The sequence below is a fragment of the Atractosteus spatula genome, chromosome 14 (genome assembly GCF_055471065.1).
Source record: "Atractosteus spatula isolate fAtrSpa1 chromosome 14, fAtrSpa1.hap1, whole genome shotgun sequence".
Taxonomy (NCBI): domain Eukaryota; kingdom Metazoa; phylum Chordata; class Actinopteri; order Semionotiformes; family Lepisosteidae; genus Atractosteus; species Atractosteus spatula.
The window spans coordinates 10,141,549-10,166,405 of record NC_142719.1 but is presented as its reverse complement, the minus strand read 5'-3'; the positions used below and the strand labels follow the sequence as shown (position 1 = coordinate 10,166,405).

At 43.1% G+C, this 24,857-nt stretch overlaps 1 protein-coding gene across 1 annotated transcript; it reads right to left on the bottom strand.

Annotated features, from left to right (window-relative positions):
* Nucleotides 1–122: 122 nt before the first annotated feature.
* sesn2 (sestrin 2) lies at nt 123–24,421 on the bottom strand. The gene is made up of 10 exons (XM_088932933.1): nt 23,647–24,421; nt 12,924–12,989; nt 10,976–11,170; nt 10,213–10,395; nt 9,504–9,713; nt 9,051–9,192; nt 7,873–7,988; nt 6,440–6,630; nt 5,347–5,491; nt 123–4,217 (listed from the first exon to the last, which is right to left on the bottom strand). Exons 1-10 carry the CDS (start codon nt 23,992–23,994, stop codon nt 4,131–4,133), a joined length of 1,683 nt encoding a protein of 560 aa, XP_088789059.1. The 5' UTR covers nt 23,995–24,421; the 3' UTR covers nt 123–4,130.
* Between the last annotated feature and the right edge of the window lie 436 nt (nt 24,422–24,857).

Here is a 24,857-nt window from a genome sequence, read left to right as displayed (position 1 = left end):
GCTGGAATAAAAATCTGTCCAGAGGTACTCCAGAACCAGGATTGAAAACAAGTGTCTCAGACATTCCCAATTCACTCGGTTTTCATCTTTCTTTACAAACCAGGAACCACGATCACGATCCGTTTTATATCCAACACAAGATTTATTTACTTATTTAAAGTGAATTCACACAATCGCCGGACGTCAATCTTTCCGACTGTGAGGTCTACATTCAAGTGTTACAAAGGTGGTCATCTGTACCACGAAAAAAAGAAAAAAAACAGCAGACTCTTGTCAAATGAAAAAATAATGACGCACATCAAGTAGTGTCAAACCACAAACAGCAGCATTGTGCTTTCAAAGCAATCAGAATAAAGTGCTGTGCCTCACACCTTAAGGAGACTGCAGATGCTACATACTCGGGTTTTCAACCATTTACCTACCTCACACAACTGGTTTCCATTCCAGCCCTGTCCTGCGGTAAGAGCCCTTAAATGAACTAGAAATTCACTACATTAGCCTTTCCAAATGTTTTTCTGCTCATAAACAATTGGGAGGTTTTAAGTTTATGTGGCAGAAATGTTTTTTTAAAAGAATCACCAATCTGAAGTCATTTGAAAGCGTCATTAAGCTGACCTCTCGAGAATGTCACCACAGTATTGCAGGAGTATCACAGAGAACTTGGTTCTGTGTAATATCTTTTTCAAGGTGAATTATGAAACTGTAAAATTGCTAGAGCAAATTAACGAAGGGCTTGAGTGGAATGAAAACCTGAACATACTTAGTAGGGACTGGGAAACCCAGTAATACTTGGCAGATTGGTAGAAATGGCTTTAGAAAATACAATTTAAAAGTAAAAGCTAGCCAAAAAGGGGGCATTCATTGAGAATCCCAAAACCTTAACCATACCCAGACTCAATTCTCATTTAAGAGTCCTGCTTCTACCTAATTCCAGTACTTAGTGCTGCTCCATACCTGTGGCAGAAAAAGAAGAGTTGCAATTTCACTAGCCCAACCCCATTTAGCTGGATATCCCCAAGCGTTAACCCTATTCCATCATGAGACAGGCTGGAACAGCCCAGGCTCACTAGACTGGTGTCTGTGTTGCCCAACACATAAAGCTAGATTTCCAAACAAAACAAGCATATAATATGGGTGCACATTCAAGGTCCACAGATGCAGACCATTGCTGAATGTGACTGAGGGTCACTTTGTTGGTTTTTAACTTCTTCCTCTTGTTAGATAGAGCATTAATTGTATATAATACATCCAATAGTGCTGATAACCCAAATATAACCTGATTTATCTCTCTGGAAGGAGTTAAATTGGACTCAGTGCAGTTTTGCAAGATTCGGGAACACCTGGTTTCTTAAAGTTTGTACTCATCCTCACAAAATGCTGTATAAAATATCTTTGAAATAGTACAAAACGGTTAATGACTGTCATTTGACTGTACTATAAAGCTTTCTCCAATACAAGGGGTATAAAGGACCATTGATATGTTTTGCTATTTTGTCATTCTTAATTAGAATTACATTTTGAACAATGCTTTGGAGAAAGGAAAGCTTCAGATTGCCAGAAGCTGAACTTTCCCTTGAAATGTCACAGTCACTAACTGAAAACCAACAGGCTTTCCATAGGTAACACTTGAACACTGACAGCTCAGAAACACTGTACTCGATCACCGCGGTTACAGTTTCAATCAAAGAAACAGAACACGGAAGCAATATCCCAAAATGTAAAAAAATGCATCACACAAGCTAAACAGCCCAAGAAAACAGTTCAAACATCCTGTGAGCAAAATAACAGGAACAATCTACTGCAATCTATTGTGCTAATAATCCAGTGCCATGCTGTTAAGAAAGAAAGAGTCTGCATGAACATGAGACACGAGGGGGGGGGTGCTAATTGGCACTTAATAAAGACTGCAGTTCTCCAGCACATACTCCAGTTCGTAGTTCTGGGGAAACTGGGGAAGAATCACTAAGACATACACTCTAGAGCTTGACAGAGGGAGGAGAGGTCAAGGAGGCAGCAGATATTGTTTCATATGAACAGGAGGCCTGAGCCTCAGAGAACCCATGACAATTGCCCTCATGGTCCTCTCTTTCTCAGCTTTAATATACGAGCATATATTCACAGTGAACATTCGCATGAAGTGTAGGGATCAGCATATGCTCGAACATGTACATTTGCTGAAGCTGGATTGCAGTTATTTAGACACGTTATTTAAATGGTGAAACTGCACATGGAGTAACTGATTAAAGAATTTCCTTTCCATATTGCATCCAGGCTGCTTTTCCAGACCTCAGATGAACTCTTAAAGGGAACTCCCAAGTTCACTCTTCTCTAAGAGTTAACTCTGCTAACATTCTCAAGTTAAGTCTGGTCTGCCACAAACAGAGCTGGAAAAACAAAGCGAGGTTGGATTTGACACCCCTCCTTTCATTTTGTCCTTGGATTTTGCACCACAGTATACAAAGTGGTATTAAACTGTGCACCAAATTCTCACCAAGTAAACACTGATACGGGGGTGAGAATGGCAACTCCAAAAAGGGCTGTTTGCTCAAAGCTGAAGACATATCCATGAGGCTTGACGAGTGAGGTGTGTAATGACTCGTGGTGAGGTAGAAATTAATGAGAGGCAAAAAGGATGGGAGGCATGAACTAAATATTCAACTAACCCCTAATAATGAAAAATCCCCCCCAAGTTATTTTATTAATAACCATTTCAAAAGTTAACTTACAAAAACCAATCTACGCAAAAATTTCTGCATCACTGGTGAATAACCATAATGGATAAAACAAACATTTATGAAAATATCTGTTTGAAATATCAGCAAAGCTTGCGATGGCCTAGACGAGGCTGCCATAATTACAAAAAATAGGTGCACTGTGGTCCTGAGACATTGGTTGGAGACATGTTAGGCACAAACACAGAGGTTGAGAGCAATTTAAGAAAAAATATGGGTATAGAAGACACAGTAAGAGGTATAAACCTGCAGTCTAAAATTTCTGATGGAATTTCTTTCTACTGAACAAGCATAACATTTTCGCATTAGATTCTGGGTTTCTGTGACCGGACTAAAGTTGAATGCAATTTTTTTTTTTCCTAAAGTGACAAAGCAAAAAAACAGGAAACCAATCAGAGATTGCATCTCACAAGCTGCAGACTCCTGAACACACTGTAGTAAAGAAGCAGTGGAGCAAAGCAAGCAATATTATCGGAACTTCACACAGATAGAAATACACTCAAGATAAGGTAATACACATAGAACCTTCAGCACCAGCTTCACAGCTGGTCTCAGTTCAAAGGTAGCAAAGCTCCTGTATAGTGGTTTCATAGCATTAGCAATCTAATTACCTGCTAGAACAGGTGTTTGCATTGACTACACCAAGGCAAACATTTATCCACTTTAGCTGACAAAATGATACAACACCAAATGTGCTCATTAACCAGGCAGATCGGAGAAAGGCAGTATTGACTTGGCAGGGCACCCCCAACAGGACAGCCTGCAAAGCATGATGGGCTCTTAAATCAACACTCAATGAGCTGCTGGTGTATTAGTTCGATTTATTGAACAGAAACTACACAGGAACCAGTGTAGTTTTACCCTTTTTTCTCCAGTTGAAGCTGGAATCTATGTGCCAATGAAAGAGCCAGTTGGCAGATGGGTGGTACTTGGTATCACTGCCCACCACGGACTGGCAAGGTGAGTTAAGTTGACCAGAATCAGAAAACTGGGATAAGCACATACCTTACAGCTTTCCTTTCAGAACAGTTCTTAAAACATTACAACATATCATAAATAAAGAATAAACACTGTTAAAAACACAGACATCCCACACCAAAGTGAAGCAGGGATAAATGTGAATTAGTTTCAAAGTCCACAACCATATAGAGACAGAGCTGTGAAGTCCCCTGTTACACCTGGTGCACCGTGCAGGAAAGAGCTGGAGAACCCGTGAAGCCTCCGTACTGATTTAGAGTGATACAAGCCATTATGTCAGAATCTCCTCCCAACAACAGGTAACTAAATTCCTATGCACTCGTGAGCATTAGGGGGACAGGGTGATGGCAGTGGAGAGTGCCACATCCAGGGCCAGCGGGAGGGAGCAGTGAGGTGCCAGGGAAGTGGAAGGCCTGCCCCTCACGTCATGTAGCGGGTGATGGCTCTTAGGGCGTACAGCAAGGCCGCCTGCATGCGTGCTTCCAGCAGGATCAGATTGACGTGGACCTGCAGCCGGGAATCAACAGCAAGTGTTATTTAAAAGTAGAGGGAAAAAAAAAAGACTGTCAGAGTACCATACAAAATAATTCAATATACTGTGCTTGCGGTCTATAAAACAGAAAGACCCCCTTGCTCATTTCCAAACTGACAATAAACGGCAGGCTCAAGCACAATGCACCACCCATGGGCTGCAGTCACTTCTTTAAAAAGGAAAATCAATAAGACAAAGATTCTTAAAACATCACTTCCAAAGATGAAAAGGCTTGGTACAAAATCAAAGGTCTTTAAATTACTGGCTTGATGTTCTTATCCAGCCAGCAGCCAAATCACCCGGCAGCTCTCAACTGGCAGCCCACTGAAGCTAATCAGGGTTGAACCTTGTCAGTACCTGGATGGGAGACCTCCTGGGAAAACCTGTGGTTGTTGCTGGAAGTGGTGTTAGAGGGACCAGCGGGGGACGCCCACCCTACGGTCTGTGTGGGTCCTAATGCCCTGGTATGGTGGTGGAGACACTATACTGTAGTGGGCGCCATCTTTCAGATGATACGTTAAACTGAAGGTCCTGACTCTCAGTGGTCATTAAAGATCTCTGGGCACTTCTCAATAAGAGTAGGGAGTTATCCCCGTGTCTGAGCCAAATTTCTCCCCTCGGCCTTTACCATGGCCTCCAAATCGTCCCCATGTATGACAGGTTTGCACTCGTCCTGTGATGGACTGGCGCCCCGTCCAGGGTGTACCCTGCCTTGCGCTCGTTGCTTGCTGGGTAGGCTTCGGCTTCCCGCGACATCGTATGGTATAAAGCAGTTTGGCAAGTGACATGACGTGTTCTTATCCAAAGCAACCTTCATTGGCAGCCATTTATATTTTAATAACTGTGTATTTTACTGGAGAAAGGAAGTGCTTTGCTTAAGGGTACAACAGAGGTGCCCCACTAGGGGTTTTAAACCCACAACTATCAGGTTACAACTACAGGCCAAATTGTGCACTTTCCCAATCAACTCTTTGACATAAAGGTTGGTCAATAAGTAGCCTGTAAAGCGAGAAGACCTGTTCACACATTGTTAATGATTTGCATCTCTCATCTTTACTACATCAGAAGTAAGAACAGATCTTGGTCTAGCTAGCCCCACTGTACCTTCTCTGAATGTCTGAAGTGTCTCCAGAAGCCGTTGTACATCTTGCGGGTGGTCTTCTCTGGGTAGCAGGCCACAGTTTTGATGTAAACCTTCAGACTTCTCTCCAGTAGGTGGTTGACATCCCCATAGTCATAGTCATCATACCTGCAAGAGCCCACATCACACCCACACCTCTTTTTAAATGAATATACTTTCACAGATTGGCCATAAATAACAAATTGCTGGCATGACAATGCAAGACCACAGATCTTGGATAACAATAGCACAACTCTGGAAAGGAAAAGGTAAGCTCTTGATGTAACCAAATCTTCCACCTGACATAAAAACCATCTGTCTGACCAAGTTGTCGAGGTCATAAACATGAGAAACCTGCAACAGGACAACTTTTGTCACATAACTGTACTGAAGTGTCATGTCCCATACTGAAAACTTGTGATTCTTAGATTAGTTTTTGTTCATATTATCTGGGATCTTGGTAATAAATTTGATTAAATACATCAGACCTCAATGTCACATTTGTTTTGTGCATCATAGTACATTTAGCAGCTCAAAAGATATGAATAAAAGGAGGCCACAGTCTCTCCAGCTCATTCAACTTCTGATCACAAACCAACTGCATGTCTTAAGGGTGCTCCCACTGCTGCAGCTTATACCATGCTTTTATTGACAGTGTGTTAGGAGTATAGTAGCCTGCAATAGAGCCCATTTCAAGCCTTTGAGGGCTGTGAGAACCTACACTGTTAAATATAGATCTGAGAAAACACTAACAAAAACGCTTTTTTGTCATTTCATGTAAAGCTGCATTGTACCCTCACTAGGGAAAAAGGTTTCCTGAAACTGGTTGAAATAGTTAAGTTCTGATTAAATAGTAGAGAAACTACTTAAATATGTGATTGCAGAAAGAAAATGAGATGAGAAAATGCACCTACTATTTCAGGAATATTTGTACACAGTTCAAGTTTTAAGAAAGAAAAATGTTTTAAGACAACACGTTCTGCCTGAGAAAACCAGAGTTCTCTTGACCGTTTGGAGCAGGTTCAACACATGCCCATGGGCTGTGATCCCAAAAGCCCACCTCGCACAGAGCCTCACCTAATCCCAAAGACGCAGTGGATGTAGTTCCACACGGCCTTGCGCAGCATGTAGGTGTCCACACCAGAGTGCATGGCCATGGTGTTGTAAGTCAAGTTGGAGACTACCTGGAATTTCTCGTCAAGGTGCTGCCCCACATCTGGGTAAAGCCGGTTGATCAGGGAGTAGCCGTGATCCTCCCAGGAGTAGTCCTGTTCAGAGAGAGACAGCCATGTGAAGATAAGAACCTTGGCAAGACCAGAGGACAGTACAGACCCATCAGCGTAAGGCTAGATTTGAGATACACAAATCAACAGTCTGACTGCCTAACTGGGTATTTCACCCACTTGCCATGGAGAAACTGTTCTTGCAACTTCAGTTCCAGCTTTCTCTGGTGCTCCGCACAGATTATTGGTATGAATGAAAGATTAAGGGTTAATATATTAATACTCTGTTACAAGAATAGAACAATCTAGCTCTTGAATGATGGACTCCTGCAAGGTACACCTCAACTGAAAGCCAATTAGTGTCTACAACAATAAGTGACAACACCAGTACGTTAAGAGCAGGGAGTTGCGCCGGCATGCAGACTGCAAATGAATAAGCAGAGTTTAAACTCATGCTGAAAAGTGACAGAAAAAGCAAAGGATACAACACTACAACTTTGGAGCCTTCATGTCAAGAGAAATTTCTTCACACCCTAATGCTTCACATTTATAAAGGTGAGTACTGTGCTCTTTTTACTCTTCAGCATGGTACTGACCGCTGTTTTTTCTTATACAAGGACTAGTTCAAAGTACTGTAAATCCCGAAACAGAATGAAAATAAGGGGAGTCTCATTAATGGGGTTGCCTTTTCATGCTGAATGAAATACAATCTTTTTTTTCTGATGCATCTGGAGAAAAGCTTTCGAATTCATTTAGAACATAAGGTTAGAAACAAGAGGAGGCCATTAAGCCAATCTAGGTCATTTTGTAGGCAGTAATTGAACCAAGGATTTAATTTAACTATTTCTTGAAAGAAACCAGGATATTGGCTTCAACAACATGGCTGGGTAGCTTCTTCCAAGCCCCCAGTTTTATATAGTTTTATATTTTACTTCATAATCTCACGGCCCTCCACTGTGTACTACATTTATGCTAAAACCTAATTTTGCAATAGCACCGCTTAGAAAAAAGGACAACAAATTATATTTAGCAGCCAAAATTAAGCAGATACGCAAGCAAAAAAACCAAAATAATACCAACTGGTGTCATTTAGAAAATGCAGTAAGAAACCTTTGTGAAGCCCTCTCCTTTTAAGGAACAACAACAAAGCAAATTGGTGATCAGAAGTCTTTGAAAATTAACAGCCACGGTAACGGAGCATATCTGAAAAGAAATGTTTCACTTGCAAACTCTGCACATTGTGAACACAGCCACAAGGTCACCTCCGTTAAAAGAAGGGTGTAGTACCTGGGCACGGAAGGTAGGTGGCGCCTGCTCCCCACGACGAGTGAAGTCCTCGTAGCCAAAATCGGGATCCTCCACAAAACAGGACACAGTGGCAGGGGTGGGCCGTGTGCTGTCATCTACAGAACACAATGCATTACGTGATGCAAGATATATCTGTGACACACTAGGGTGGGGTGTCACAAGATCTTTTAAAGGAAGGTGTAGCTAAAAGAAACACAAAATATCCTTAGGGTAAAAAGACAGTACTGCTTTATTTACAGCTTCCCACTTTGCATAACCAGCTGATCCGCTCACCAGCTTAAAAAAAAATCAATCTTTATGAGACCCAAGTTACCCACCAAAACCATGAAACCCTCACAAACCAGTTGATTTCTCTTCCGAAAGCTATCAGAGGGAGAAAGATCTACTCTATTCCTGGACTTCAGATAATGAATGATACTGGGCAACCTCAGCTTCTTGGTTTTTAAACTGCCAGGTGACTTAGGGAAGGCAGGACATTTTGCTTCAAGGGGATTCGGATTAATACAAGAAATATTAACAGCCTCTTACAATAACCCTTTCAGTCTGAACTGAAACTGAAGTCAAGACATTTTAAAATATCACAAGAGAGTCAGATCCGGTTTTTAAAGTTCAGGCCAGGTGTTGGAATTGTGAACATCGCATGACTGAACGTTCCAACACTAAAGTAACCTGTGTTTTCAGTCACATCCTACATTTGGCTGATAAGAGTGAAACATCAAAGTTTCACTGGCTCTGACAGCGCAACACATGGCTCCAAACATCTGTATTAAAAAAAAAAGACCCCAGGCTGCAGGAGATTTCAGTGACAAAAATGGATTGCATCCAGCTCCTTGTCTGTCTGGTGTTAAAAAGTATTTTTTGGTTTGTACAGCAGCAATTCTCTTTCGAATTTTAAACAAAGCACCTGCTAATTTGCTTTACAATTTTTCATGAATGTGATTCATGCAGTAAAATCTCCAGGTTGAGATGTCAGCTGGCCTTGAATACAATAGCAGGTGTCCTCAAACCGGGTGCTTCTCAGACAAATGCTTAGGAAACACCCCCGGGCTCTTTCATCCATGCAGAGGTGGGTCTGCCACAGCTTCAGAAACCGGCTTTTTAGGTCCGAAGGAACTGTGGGTGATGCGGAGGTTCCTGTGGGTGCAGCAGGCACCTACCAGAGGGCGCCACCAGCAGGCTCTCGCTCTTCTCCCTTTCAAAGCGGGTGGCCATCTCCTCCTGACTGGCCTCTTCCTCCTGCTCCTGCAGCAGTCTCATCTTCCTCATCAGGGCCTCCACTTCCTGCAGGGCATCCCCCGCCTGCACGTGGACAAGGGTCCAAGGTGAAGCCGGGAGAAAAGAGTGCGACAGGGAAGGGTCAGAGTAGGAGTGACCGTGCGAAAAGTAAGGCGCAGTGTGAGAACGGCCAGAAAGTTGCACATTTGTCATCGTTGCCTGCTTCTGAAATTGCAGAAATAAACAGCCAGCACATTCCAACAAAAGAGAGGTCTCAAATGCAACTGAATGAACAAAAAACAATGATAATCAGTCCTTGAATGTCATAAGACTTTGCTTCATCCTTATCTAATCCACTCATAACCCCCTCCCCCACGCCCTCCAGCAGTACCTACCCCCGGCCTGCTGGCCCCCTCCTCTGTCGCAGGGCTGTCGGTGGGGTGTGGAGACGGGGAGCGGAAGGCGTGCCCCCCCTCGTGGTCCGGCTCGGGGTTGATGCCGCAGCCGAAGACGAAGGAGGAGAGGGAGTGGTAGTGTGTGAGCAGCACCACCGCGTGGATCAGCTCCGCCAGGCACCAACCCTCGCCTCCCGGCCGCACCAGAGCCTGCAGCAGCAACACCGCAGCGCTCAGACGCCATTCAAAACACTAATTTAAGCCTTCATTCAGGAGGGAACCGTCTGGATGACTCCATCCCCCATTCATTAATCACATTTTTACGCATCTTGAAGGTTACAAGGATAAATGGTCCAGTTTTCAAGATGTTGGCTACAGCCGGTGAAGGCAGACTGCTGTCCATCTCATGTCACTCACCAGCACCAGAGAAATAGCCCCACATACCGTAGTGAGGGCTGGGGGGCTGTAGTTTGGAGTCGCATCAAGCAAACAGCAGCCTCACAAACACTCCCCTTCGCAGCTACACTGCTGCCCTGCCCAAGGTTACGCCTCGCAAGTGAGCAAACCCGGTGGTGAGAGGAACAGTGAAAAGAATACCAGGGGAAAGCTAATTTAACAGTCAGAGAAACAACAGGGGGTATCTGGTCCCGCGTCAAGACCCAGAATGTGGGGTTTATAGCAGCGTTCCAGGCCGGGACGGCATGCTAACCTCAATGTGCTCCTTGGTGACCAGCCAGGGGCGGTGAGCCAGCAGTTTGTTCAGCTCGTTCAGGCTCCGCAGCTTCCAGGGCACGCAGCTGAGCCCCCCCAGCCACTGGGGGTCCCCGCCCACCTGCAGGAAGCAGGAGGCATGCAGCTGGACCAAGTAGGAGCACTGGTGACGGGCAGCAGCCTGGACCAAAGACAGGACTTTCAGACAAAGGAATCGCAGGGCTTTACAGCAGAGGAGACGGAGGTAGAACACTGACTTCTGAGTCAAGTGAAGATCTTAAAGCTCTGGGGTTAAGTGATAAATGAAAACTGTATTGATATGAAACAACACGATATGAATGGCACGGTGGAGCAGTGGCTAGCTCTGCTGCCTTGCAGCGCTGGGTCCCTGGGTTCAAATGTTGGGGTGCTGTCTGTGTGGAGTTTGCATGTTCTCCCCACGTTTGTGTGCGTTTCCTCTGAGCACTCCGGTGTCTTCCCACAGTCCAAAGACAGGCTGGTAAGTTAATTGGCTTCTAGAAAAATTGGCGCTGGTGTGAGTGTGTGCATGCCTGTGTCTGTGTGTGCCCCGTAAAGGACTGGCATCTCGGCCAGGGTGTATCCTGCCTTGAACCCGCTAATTGCTGGCATAGGTTGTGGCTCCAGTACTGGATAAAGCAGTTAGAAATTTCATCAATTTCCCTACGGGATTAATAAAGTATTATCTATCCATCTAGAAAATGGATAGACGAACCACCAGGACAGACAAGGCGGTACTGTACCATGATGGCAATGTAGTGTCGCCAGGCGTACGGCAGCGGCCCGTCCAGCTGGAGCAGGTAGTGCTGCGCGCGCAGGAAGCTGCTGAGGTACTCGGGGTGCAGGCCCATCACCATGGTGACGTGATCCACTCGGCCCAGGGACACGAACGCCTCGATGAGCACCTGCTCGCCCTGCTGGACCCCCTCCTCCGCAATCTGAGGAAAACGCAGCACACGGGTAACATTCATTACCTCTCTTCATTCTAGAGACAGAGACGTCTACACATGTACGCCGCTCGAGAGCTACACAACAGCGCACGTGTGACACAGCAATAAAAGGTGTGGGGACAAGCACAGCAAACTGAAGCAGTGAAAAGAAGAGCAAAGCCAAGAGAGCCATTTAAAAATGCTTAGTGGAAAAGCTTTAAACATGAGAGCTGCCGAGTCTCTGGTCGATTTGGGCAGTGAGCTGCACTCGAGAGGCTCCATGTGGAGTCCAGTCTTCAGAGTAAGACGACATGAACTGGCAGTTCTCAGATTAATAGATTGATTACACTTGTGTACTAAATCCCTAAGGTGAGCTGGAGCTAGACTATTCAGCGCCTTATGCTTTTACCATAATTTCACCAGATTTAATTCCTCCAGTTCTTCCCAGATAATGCTGCTAAAAATCACTAAAACCCGACTGTCATAATTTTTCAGTTCTATGTCTTAATTACCAGTGTGTCATTCACTCCCTTGCAGACAAATAAAACTCTCTGAATGATTAAAAAAAAAAACAAAAGTGACCATTTCACAGAGAGGTCAAGTTTCAATTATGTGACACATGATTTGGGAAAAAAAGGAGAAATCAGCATCAGTTCAGACTGAAAGTAAAAACAGCAGCCTAAAACAAAGTAGTTAGAGATCAGGATAATGTGGTAAAAAAAAACAACAAACAGGGACTCTTGAGTGGCTCAAGTGGTAAAGGCGCTCACCAGAGAGCAGTGGTGTACAATCAGCCGAGTACCACTCGCTAAGTGAAGGGTGGGATACACATATCGGATGGGTGTGAGAAAAAACGACTGGAAATTCTAAATAAAATAAATAAATAGGAAATTCCTCTTACTCCAAAAAAATAAAAACAAGCTGTTTTATCTCATCTAATGAAGCTTTTCCTTTAAAAGTTAGATAAGCAAGAACACTTAAGTCTTACATCAGTGTATCTGCCTCAGGACTAGGGATTGAATAACTGCACTCCTGCCAGAACATCCTCTCACTCCCAGCACCTGAGGGAGAGGCCCAGTCCATGTAGGCATTGATTGTCTCTACTCTCTGTAAACATTGTTTTATAGAGCGCAATTCTTAACAAAAAAGGAATTATAAAAACATCTGAAGTCCAGAGAAGGCAGAGTTAAAGTACCCCATACGAAGGAATGCTCTTTTTCCCCCAATAAGTAACAGGACAGTATGCACGGCTCATTCACTCCTCAATAGTCCCACGTCCACAAAAGACAACTCTCTCTCTCTCTCTCACTAAACTGCACACACAAACATGCTTATGGGTTGTTTCAGGAGCACTGTAGTGGTGAGTTTTGATTTATGTGCTCACTAGCTCTTTAAAACAGGAGATGTGCTCTCAGCAATGTCACAAGCTGGGGGTGCAGTGAGAGGGACAGCACTGTGATGGGTACAGAGACGCTGACATGGTTAATGGAAAGCAGAACTGGCATTTCACTGGCTTTTTCTTGCTGGATCTGGAGAGTCAAGAGCTAGCACTGGTCACATCACAGACCTCAGTTTCCCAGTTGAACAAGTCAACACCCTAAGTGATAACTTTGCCTGTTCCACTTTAAACGCAGTCAGACTAAACTGCTTTTACCTTTAAGCAAATGCAGCCTATCACTTGGTCTCCCTGCTCAGCACAGTGAATAATGTTGGACCCTTCTGGGATACACAGATGGTTGGAAATATCTTTTTGCTACCTTACCTCTGTTGCTGGGATGAAGAAACTTGGTCCTCTCCCTAGGACTTGTGGAACCTCAACACCTCGCTCCTAAAAGGAAACAGAAAAAAAATCCACTCTGGTCACAATACTAGTTGATATGAATATGATGTTTTCAGAGAGCGTCAGTGTAACAAAGCTTGGGCTATAACAAGCCTTTCATAATGAAGGTAGACGGGCAACAGAAAACTTCTTGCCCCAAACATATAAGGGAAGCAGCGTTTTGTTGAAGTAGGTATAGTCTCATCTTGCACACTCTGAATTGTCGTCCACACAATATATAGCCTATAACACCCAAAGTTTAAAAGCTGAAAATGATCATTTGCTCATTTGTGGAAAAAGCTGAAGTTTTGGTTTATGTGGAAACCAGACATGGGTTTAAAGTTTTTGCAAACACTGTTCAAATGTTCTTAAGATTGTATTCAGCCCTAATCATCGAATCACATCACTTCCAATTAGCATCCATTCAGCTCAAACAAACCCACTCATGGTCTCCTAAACCACCTTAAAACTGCCCCCTTCATAGAGTTAGAAGTTTTTGAACAGGTGAAAGGACAGTAAAATCAGTGTGGGTATATGCCAAGCAGGCCTCACCTTTAAGTATACAACCTTAGTACTGTTTTAAACATATTTGCAAATAAACACAAGCCTCTGTGTGGTCTACAGACTTGAAAATCCAAAAGGGCTCTAAAATATCAAACACAATTCCAGTAAACCAAATATACACAAAGAAAACCATCAGACTGGCATTTCATCTCATTCTAGATCAATAATCCAGGGTACAGCTCTTTCACTTTCTCTATCTTACTGCATGATGCAATGTGCCTGAATGTTGCCCGAGAACTGTAAAAATAATGAGACAGCCGTTACAGGGAAAATGTCGGAGTTGTGAGAATCAAAGCTCTCTCCCAGTCAAAAACTGCCCATTCCACCTCTCCTGGCAATGATGTCACTGGCCTGTCTACATCCCCTTACAGGAGTTTCAGGACTCCTACTGCAGAAGAACATCAGAAGCCAAGATTGTCCTTAAACTTGGATCACAACTGTCCCCTTCTCTCACAGATCTGTGATCTAACGTCTTTTTAGGACCACCTCCCTTCATTAATTTACAGGTTTCAGATTTTCACACCTCACCCTGTGATCTCCCTTTGTTTGGGCACTCTTCTCTCACTAGCCGTGTTCTTTGTGTCCCTGCTACCCTCCCCCTCTGTCCCTCACACCTGAAGATGGCCGAACAACTGAAACACTCTGTATCTTTCCTTCTCTCTTTCAATGTGGAATTAGACTTTACTTGCTCCTTCGCAGCCAAAGCACACTGATGCAGCCCCTAACTTAAATGATGGTAAAAACCTGCTCTTTTTAAGTTTGAAGGAACTCGTACAGACGAGCAGCTTCACAGATGAATCCCGCATACATGGCCCCAGTTTACGAACTGCTGTTACTACAGGAAAGGAACTCTCTTCAGTCACAGTTCATGTTCACTAAGGTAGTTGGATGGCACAAGATCTTCGACACAACATTATCACGTCTGGCTGAGACTAAGACTGGCCAGAGCCAGTGTAATGGGTTACACAAACTGGTTTTCAGTAGTGAAGGAAGGCAATAAAAATATGATAGGATATGACTCATCTCTCTTGCAAACTGGCTGTAGGGTTACAAAACCAAAAATCTCACTGCTTGACTGGGTTAGGATCCAATGTTAAAATAAAATAGAAGAGTCTGGACTTAAAAACATGTAGCAGTGAGAGAAAAAGAAAGAATTTACCTGAAACTATCCTTTATAAAGACTATGATTGTAGTGCACTGCCACATGCCCTGTAAGGAGCCCTTCATGGAGATTAACTTTAAAACAGACAACTCAATAGGATTATCTATGAACTCCTAGTTGCACCAGGCAAAAAGAAAACTGCACACTGAAATTAGTAGCATACTCTGACAGGATCTATCACCACTTTATTTGAACTGAGCCTTCACACACTATTTAAAATTGAACAAATTTAACACAGCATGGCAGAGCAAAACCTCAAGGATATCAGTAGTAAATCAGTCTGTAAACTGTATACAGCTCGTAAGTATCTAAAAACAAAGTGCGTACATTTTCCACTGGCAACAGGAAACACAGATTGCCTTCAAATCCATATCTCATTCAATACATAACTTCACTTCGATCTCAACTGATCTTGCGGAATGGTACTTAATCCCTCTGAGATTAAATACACAAGTACACAAAAAGTTTCATGGAAGAAAAAAAAACATTCCTCATTTAAGAGGAAGTTTAAGAAGTTCAAAACATCCTAGAGCATTTCATAGGACAACTAGTGCCAAACCATTATGTTCATAGAGTCATTTTTCTTTACTTGTTGAGCAAGTGCTTTATGTATAATTTTAGTTTTTAAATGTTATCACCATCATTCTCTATGGAGTACACATTTATAGGAAATAAACGTCTAAAAAAATCTTACAAAAGGTAAAATTCTAAGATCACCTAGTCCTGTTTTTTCTCCAGGTCACCAGATTTTCAAGTGCTTCAACTCCTTTTGAAAACAAAATGTACAAGTTTCCAAAACAGAAGACACGTAAACTTTGGCTGACCTACCAATGGTCAGTACCTAATCAGTACACACTGTCACATTTCCAATTGGATTAAGTAAAGCTCTAGGACACAAACAGCTGCCTTTAAAGACAGGGCATTCTGCTCCTGAGTCCCTCCAGCCCTTGTAATAAAAATCACCACCCGGATCACAACAGCAAGTCAGCTCAGACAGCCCTGCAAAAAGGACCGAGTTGGGACGCGCGCCAGCAGGCAAGAAGGGCATCAAGGAAAAAAAGAGAAACTTCTGTATTCTGCAATTGTAAACCGACACCAGAGGAGTGCTGTAAATCAGGTAAAACACAGCACTCCCTCAGTAACCCTGCTGAGATGAAAATTTCAGCACTTTCCCAAAGAAAAGCAGCTCTTCCTGACAGTGGGTGTTCCATTATTCTCCAGCTGAGGACACACAACACCCTAGGAACCCCTGAGCAACTGTAACAGCCTCCTGTTAAAAATGCAGCCCCCACAGAAAGTTCATTTTAAGCATGGGGGGGTGGGGGTGGGGGGGTGTCTTTGGACTTGGCTCCTTTGTCCATGAATCCCTTCTGAACCTTGTCTTATACCTTAAAGATAAAGATGATAAAGTCCTCCAAGTCACCCCAGAGCTTTGAGTGGACAGTCATACTAACCTCTTGTCAGTTCTGCAGTCAAATTCCTTACAAACAGATAAGAACCCCAGTATGTTTACAAATTCGGCACCTCTGACTTCCAACTCATCACGCCCAACTGTTTCGAAAATTGTCTTCAACAACACGCCCGAGTAGCTTGTTCCATACTCACAAAGCCCTTTCTATAAAGGGAACCAACTGCTTTCAATTTTGCACGCACAATTTACTTTGAGGATCAAAAGCAAATATTCATGGAAAGCATTTTAAAAAGTCTTTCACATCCTGAACCATAATCTGAATAACTACATTCAACTTCGAGGTCAATTTGTTTCCAGATACACAGGAAAAAGTTTCTTGATACCTATACTGTTTGTGGTAATTACAATAAACTTGAAATGCTAAAATGTTTTACATACGCCTATCAAAACAGCCGGTTTCCTTATAAAGCAGCATCAGAATTATGTTAACATATAACAGACAGTTACCACGGAGCAGAATTTTTGCAAATGTTATTCTGATCTATAAAGGTGGGTGTGGGTTTGGGGCGGAGAGAGAGCAGTGGATGAGAAAGGAATCATTTGTATTACATCAGTCAAAAAAACAAACATAAAACCGAACGCCGAATCTACATGCTTACTGATATTTAAAAAACGTATTTCTTGCCAGATTAAACTGCTCAAAGTATTTCCCTTAAGCAAGAACCTATGATCTGACTGCCATATCAAATGCCATATCCAAGAGACCTTGGAAAGCCAGGAAATATAATCTTGCCCCGAGAGGGGATTTGAGACGGGTTCACCACACCATCTAACTTGCATAAATCAAACTTGTGCCCTCCATTACACGCAAATAGCGATATGTTTGACCGCAAAAATTGTGTCGACTATGGACCAGATAACTGGCCCACCTGACAGAAAATATGAAGTTCTGAACTCTGCATAGAAAGTTAATAAAGACCCACAGAGCAGATAACGCAGAGACATCGATAACGACAACGAAATATTTTGACAATGACAATTTTAATAGCACAACTGCCCGAAAAGCACGAAATTCGTTTCGATGGCAGAACGTACGAAAATGTGAAACACACTGGAGCTAACCTGCACTTTTAAACACCCGCAAATAAGCGAAAAGACAAGCTGCAGTAATACGGACAAAGGCGAAACCAACCTCGTTAGAAGAAATCTTATTTAAAAAAATCGCAAAAACTTGACAAAATGTGGAAAAACTGCATTTGTAAATAGTTTTACCTTCATCGGAATCGGTCGAGACGTCCTTTGGAATTAGGAGAAAATCTACCGTCAAACCGTATTGCATTGCCTCTGCTTCTCTGGGCTCACAAGCGCAGCACACAACAGCTGAAGCAAGCGCCAAGGCACGTCATAGAGTGCAGGTTATTGCATCACTTCTGACGTAACCAGGCAGAAAGTCCCCGTCTGTGCTTCACAGCACCAGCACAAGACGAAATACTCGAGCTGGAGAACTACTTTTACACTAGAGCTGACAAAATACCAGAAGCACAGTATTACGTTTTAAATACATCACTACTTCACTTTATCATCTATTTTATTATATAACCATCTATAGTATCTGTTATTTAGATATTTAAAAGTATACAGCTCTTGTGGGTAGCTGCGTCAGTCTTTGCATAGTCTGCAAAGGAACAAGTAATGGGTTTATTCCATGCTGAAAAGAGAAGAGAGAAAACGCAACGTTTTTGCTGTGAAGCCTTCTTCAGGTGTACAGTATACAGCTCAAACTGGTTTGTTAGAATTTGTATTATACTTTTTGTGTATAACAATAAAATCGCAAACCAAAAGAAAAAAAAACAGGATTTATAATAAAACAACAGGTAGGCTGGCTAAACCAAGGTTTTTTTTTTTTAGTTTTCGAAACAGACCTTTTTAGACATTTTTAAAAATAACACTCCGCGCAACACCATGCCCAAACGTCACGTCAAGTCACGATAAAAAACGTTTTTTTTATCTCGATTTATCAAATAAAGTGACATGTTCTCTGTTTTGTACTGTTCTGGCCATTCCCCGTTGAAAATAGAAAGCTACAATGTACTCGGCTCCAGGACAAGTCTTGACTTGCGCCAACAGCTCAGAGACAAGTCCACTAACCAGCAAGCACGGAGTCGCGGAGGAAAAAACACATTTTTAGAATTTACAGAAGTGTGAACTATGAGAACAGACTGGTTAAAAAGTAAAAGCGCTATCTGGCCGTACCAACTGAAACCCCAATGCCCCTCTTCCACTTTTAAAATCGCAAAAATGAAAACACTGCGTCTTTAATAACTACATGCCAATTTAATCAGTTACCTGCTGTTGCATTCTTTGATGGTCGAGGTCTCTATCAGAAATCCACATGTTCCCTTTCTGTTCCTATGCTGTCACTAAAATGAGTGGGTTTTTTCCCTGCCTCTTGACAGTGCGGTATGTGCTCAGCTTAATTTAAAATAAATCACCCACAGACTTCACTATCAGCTCCGTGTTAAAAGAATAAACGCTTGAATCGGGAGGCAGGTCTGAGTTCCTCGCAAAATTCCTAACGCTAGTAATGACCAATTAGTCAATCTCATCTAGAGATGCAATGTAGACTTTTAATTAACTATTACCCTTTACAAAAAATATAAAGCGATCTTTTCAATGTTCGTGAGAAAAAAACCGTTTCAACATAAACCTCTAATTGTCCATTTCCGTGTAGTGTTCTGTTAAATAGCCGAGATTTGCAGATGCCAAAAACGCTGTAAAGGGTTCGAGTTAATATCCCTTTTCATTAGGCGGTTGTCTGCGGAATTAACAACCTAATACCATTAAAAATAATATCGACGTGCAAACGTATCAATAAATACTGCCAGTCGGAATCCCCGTTTGGGAATCACACAAGCCCAGTGGGACGTATTTAAGACTTCATTTGTTCCTACTGCTTCCATTCTGATGTGAAGTCAACCGCCAGAGAACCTGCCTGGGTGATTTCTTCGCAGATGCCTGTGAAATGTTTCACTTTTTAGCTAACCTCCCACACCGGACAAGGTAAAATATGTGTGCGTTTGTAGGTGTAGAAGGAAGAGCGTGGTAGAACACGCGAAATATTCAACGATAAGCTTATGCTAAATTGGGCTAAACACGCGTGAAGCAATCTGCGGGTGGAATACACGCATCCCTTCTGGCATTTCGGCCAGTGCGAAGCTTCAGTTTGACGGGATCTGGTTGGACCCCGGCAGCCATTCTAGGTGGCTGCATAAGGGCACCATGCTTAAGTTACAGTGAGCCTGAAGGAGGGTCAGCAGGCGGCCATAAATCACGCAGCGGTCACTCCCAGCGGGACAGAGCTGGGCTCCCAGGAGCGAAGCGCACGTAAGCGCTGTACTGGTAAACGTGCCGTCCCGGGGTGGCCTAAATAAATGCAGCAAGAGCAGCGCCCAATTGCGTCAGGCACATAGCAGTTTTCACAGCAGCTCAGCGCTCTGCTAGTTAAATAAAGCACTTTTTAATTACTTCGCTGTGAATGGGCTCCAAGGATGTTTCAAAGCCAAATTTTCCATTGTCGCCAAACTCACTTTTATCTAACACTGAAGCGATCTTCAGCACGAAAATGACACAGAAGGCATTATTACTACTGTGGGTTCCAAGAACAGAAAGCTCTAATAGCAGATGTTTTTGTGGGGAAGGGGTCAATCTGCCCTAAATCTATGCTACAGTTTTAGATTTAGATTAATCCAGTGATTAGTCAAGGTAATTCAATGCAGCATGGGTCCTTACTCATTTTAACAGCACAAATGTTTGGGATTAAAACCAGTAAAAAGCAAAGGACTACTGAGCTGTGGAGCTGAGAAGCACCAGACAAATTATAGGCTGGTTTCTGTCATTTGAGGTTTTGAACTTACTTCAGGAGTCTGTGTGTTCTCTTGTGATTCTTTGTTCAAAAGGGAGAAACTGAGAGAACCTTAAGGTAATAGTAATTCACTATTACTAGAGTGTTCTTTGAAAAACAGGCAGTGTGCACAATTAAAACAAGATACAGTATCTACAAGGTTTCTTCAGTTATTCCAGTGACGAGGCAATAGTGTGGAGCAGCGGTTAGGATTTCTGCTCATAATGAGCAGGTTAGAGGTTTGAATTCCAGGTGCTGTTCCACTCTAAAGCATGGGACTTCACTAAAATGTCTCCAGTAAAAACCCAAGTTCTACAAAGCTGTTTTGGATACGTCTGCAAATCAGTGTAATGCATTTGAGTCTTCTATGATTTTATGCAACCATCTTACAATTCAGCAATGAGTTTAAATATTGAACAAGCAAACAGCCTTCAAAAAAATGGGAATGGAGTTAATAATGTAGCAGCTCTACTGGCAATGCACCAGCCTTTAAGAAGGACTCGTCTAAAGAATATGAAGTTCACATAGTTCTCTCTTTAATGAAGAGGAACAGGTTTTATAAATCAGTCAGGTCCATCTAACCAATTAGTCTGTATTTACTCTAAGATGACCCTGGCCTGACCCTCAGGGGTCAGCGTGAGAAGCAGAATCCTATATGTCACTATGTGGTATAGAGCACACTTTGCAACAGAAGAAGGAGACTCAATCTCTCCATCCTAAAAAAAACAACTAATTATACCATTTGCATGGCTGCCCATTAATTTAAAGACACTAATTTAGTTCTTCAGTCGTTTGTAATGTTGTGCTGCACTGTGGAAGCTCATAGTGCAAGTGTTGCACAACAATATCTCATTGGACCTATGAAACGTGAAGATGATTCCTCTTTCTAAATAGTCGGTAACTGTTGCGTTTTTTGCAGAAGTTGAGAAGCGAGTTTGGTTAGCAAACTACAAGCAGAAATATAATACATTTGGTTATCAAACAAGATTTCTGCCATTCATGCCCAATGTCAGAAGAAATGGCTGCTTTTCCTCGTGTATTGGTAGTTCCTATTGGTTGTCTGATTTATAACAGTTTACAAAAACAAAATAGCCATGGGGCAGCACTATGGCATAATGGTTAACACTGCTACCTTGCAGTGCTGGGCCAATGGGTTAAATCTTGAGCGTGGGTGCTGTCCGTGTGGAGTATGGACTGGCATCCCGTCTGGGGTGTACCATTCCTTCTGCCCATTGGTCAAGCAGGCTGCAGGGAATCCTGGGAGAGAGGGTCACATGGGCTCCCCCATATACTCCCATCTACAGACCTGCTGTTCTGTTCCTGCCACACGTCCTCACACAACAGCCCTCCGTGTCTCAGAAACACAGCTGATATTAGACCTCCTGAACGTCCCCGGCAAGCTTCTCCTTTCAGGGCAGCAGGTCAGCTTGCTCCAAGGACAAGATAAATGCAATAATGGGAGTCGGGTTTAAACCAGTGGTCTTCAACCACAGTCTTCGTGATCACAGAATAGCCTTCAAACATGCCACTGCATTAGATGACCACCAAGGTCAGAACTGTCGTCTTATGATAAACAAGAAGTGGCTCCCATGGGTGATGACTGCTCGCTGTCCTACAGGATTGTCTGGTGTGCAACCCTGTCACCGCAAACACTGCTGAGAACACAATCTAGAACACATGGCAATGCAAGTATTTTTTTTTAAATAAGGTTCGACAGCAGTCGGCCTTATTTGACAAAACTCAGCTAGAACCCCCTTTTCAGCACAAACTTGTCTGCTAAGTGAGGTTTCTGTGAAGCTTTGGCTTTTCACAGGACAGTGAAGATGTAGGTTATTTAACAGACAATTAAGGAAAAAGGGCACTGAAGATCCTCATTTTATCATCTAATTATTTTACGTGAATGGTATGCAATAGAAAGAGGAGTTACAGAATTGTAAGAGAAAGGGTGTTTATTCCAGTGTTGCCAGCTAAATTCAACCCTAGTGTTGTACATCTGGGGAATTACTGAAGTTCCCCTGTAGTTCACTGCTAAATTTGTCATTTCGCTGCTGTGCCGTAGAATTGCTGGAGAAGAATAACTGCGTTGCGTCACCCAGGCTGGAGCTGTGCTCCAGGGGTGGGGGGGGGGTGGATGTCTTCTTATACGTAATGCAGTACATAAACGCAAGCAATTACCCATCCATCCACCCAGCCATTTTCTAACAACTCTTTTCCACTTCAGGGTCACAGAGAAGCCAGAGCCTATCCAAAAAAACAACGGGCACGAGGCAGAATACACCCTGGACGCGATGCCACTCCATCACAGGGCAGACATACACACACTTGTACCAAAGCCGATTTTCCACAAACACAGGGCGAGCTATAAACCCCACGCAGACAGCAGCTTGGGAATTGAACCCGGGGCCCCAGCACTGCTCAAACATGCCACCCGCAAGCTATCACGAATATAGACAATGGCAACAGTTCAAACAACCAGTCACATCTAGGCTGGCAGCTGTGCTCAAAGAAATGCACCATGGTACCAAATATCAAGAGGAAATAATACTGTAGAGTGGAGGCTACAGTATCCTAGGGGTTTTCAGCATCACCAAGACCTTTGGAACAAATGAATAATAAATAGAATAAATAACAAACCCTTAAATATAAATACAATCCTTATATAGCACATTTCTAGATACTCTACTCACAGTGCTTTACAGGTGGTGGGGACTCCCCTCCACCACCACCAATAATTGGCCTTCACCTGATGCAACAGCAGCCAGAGTGCACCAGTACACTCACCACACAACAGCTATCAGTGGGGAGGGGAACAGAGGGATGAAGCCAGTTCATAGATGGGCATTATTTGTGAACCTTGATTGGTAAAGGACAATGGGAAATTTGGCCAGGACACTGGGATAACTCTCCTGCTCTTTTTGAGAAACAAGCTGAGATTTTTAAAAACCACAGAGAGTCAGGAGCTCGGTTTTATGTCTCATCCAAAGGACAGCACCTTTTTTTATAGAATAGCGTCCCCATCACTATACTGGGGCATTAGGACCCAACACAGACCGTAGAGTGAGCACTCCCCATCGGTCCCAGTAACACCTCTTCCAGCATCTAGGTACTGGCCAGGCCAACAGAGACCTTCAGCAAGCTTAAAGATTGTCTCAGCTTGGTTAGGGCAGCAGATGTTAGATTTCACTACTTCATTTCAATGCACACAGACACAACACCAGAAACAGCTAAAGTGACAGGTTGCGAGCAAGACCACAAACAGGAAAGAAGAAGAGAAATATTTATTGATCTGTCCCAAGGAGCTTAAGAAGCTCTCAAATAAAAAAAAAATAACAAAATACACACTTATATACTGTTCCTGCAGCTATGTTAAACCCCTCAATCTCTCGGTGTTCAAGAACAAGGTTTATGATTAACCACTTTTGTCATCGGCTTACAACTTAAATGAATAGGTGATTTTCAAGCCAAAAAAAAGAGCTTAGTGATGAGAAATAAAACGCATTAACCTTCCTCAAACATCCAAACATTCAGTTGTCAGCTAGGACATCCATACACAACTACTGCAGGTGGATCTACAATACCACTTGTCTGTTGATAAAAGCTGCGGTTTCGCTGTACATGTCCCTCTCACCTCTGCGACGTGAAGGAGCTCTGCCGCTTTTTCTCTGATGTCGCGGAAGGGGCAGCTCTTGGACACCCTCAGGAGCTGCAGCAGAGTCTCTTTGTCGAGTTTCGCCGAACTCTCTCCCGGTTCCGCCAAGCCGGGCCTCTCAGTACCCAGGCACAACAGCACCGCCTGGCTCAGCGCGTCCAGGGCGGCCGCTCGCTCCTTCTCGTCTCGGCTACACAGCCGCTCGAACTTCCTGGAGTCCCACACCGGTTCGGACCTCGATGGCTTCGGACATGGCTCCGCTTGATTCCGGTCACCTGCCTGGCTCCATTCCGAGGCTGAGACAGGAACAGGAGTCATCTCCAGCATTTTTATAATACGACCAAGTCGATTTATTCAAAAAGTCACTATGATCTTTCGCTGCGCTATTGGCCCTCTGCTCAGATGGCTATACTATTATAAATAAACTTAGACACAGCAGATATTTTTCTATCAGTATTAAACGATGCTCTAAGCTTCTTCGTTGCATAGTGCAAAACATATTTGCCATCTTCAGGTGCTGTTATACGGCTAGCTTGAATTCAGAGCTCAAAAACAGAAACTGCATCCATGGCGATAATTCGTTGCGACGAAAAAAAAATACCCCCCGTAAAGTGCTGACGTTTAAGCAAAATCGGGGACAAATGCTAAACTGATAAAAGGGGAAAATACGAGCTAAAAGAACGAGATCGTTAGGAAACCAGCTGATGCAATTACTTCCGAAGCTGCTGTAATGAGATAAAAGCAACGGTGTACAAGGGTTCATGGGAATTGAAGTTTTATAAATACAATCCTATTTTTCAAACCAATGAAGCCGAAATATACAAGGGACTACAAACATGGAGACCCCCGTAAAATTTATTTGGTGCTCGTGATTGGCTCCCTTGCAACCAACAAAAAACGCAGTAGTGAAACTCACTACGGTGGCTGAGAAGTGAAGTTATTTCAGAATCGCAAAGTAGAAGAGATGTGTTAAACGATTTTAATAAAATAAGCCAAAGGAACCTGATTCCCCTTCTTGTTTGTAACCGTGGTTATATTGTTGTACTTATTGTTCTTTCCCATTGTTATCTGGGAAAGAAAACATTGAAATATGAACAGAAAATTGATTGTTTCGACGATGTTTTAGAGCCAGCAGCCATATCACTCTGCAACTCACAACTGGTAACCCACTGAAGCTAAGCAGGTGTGAG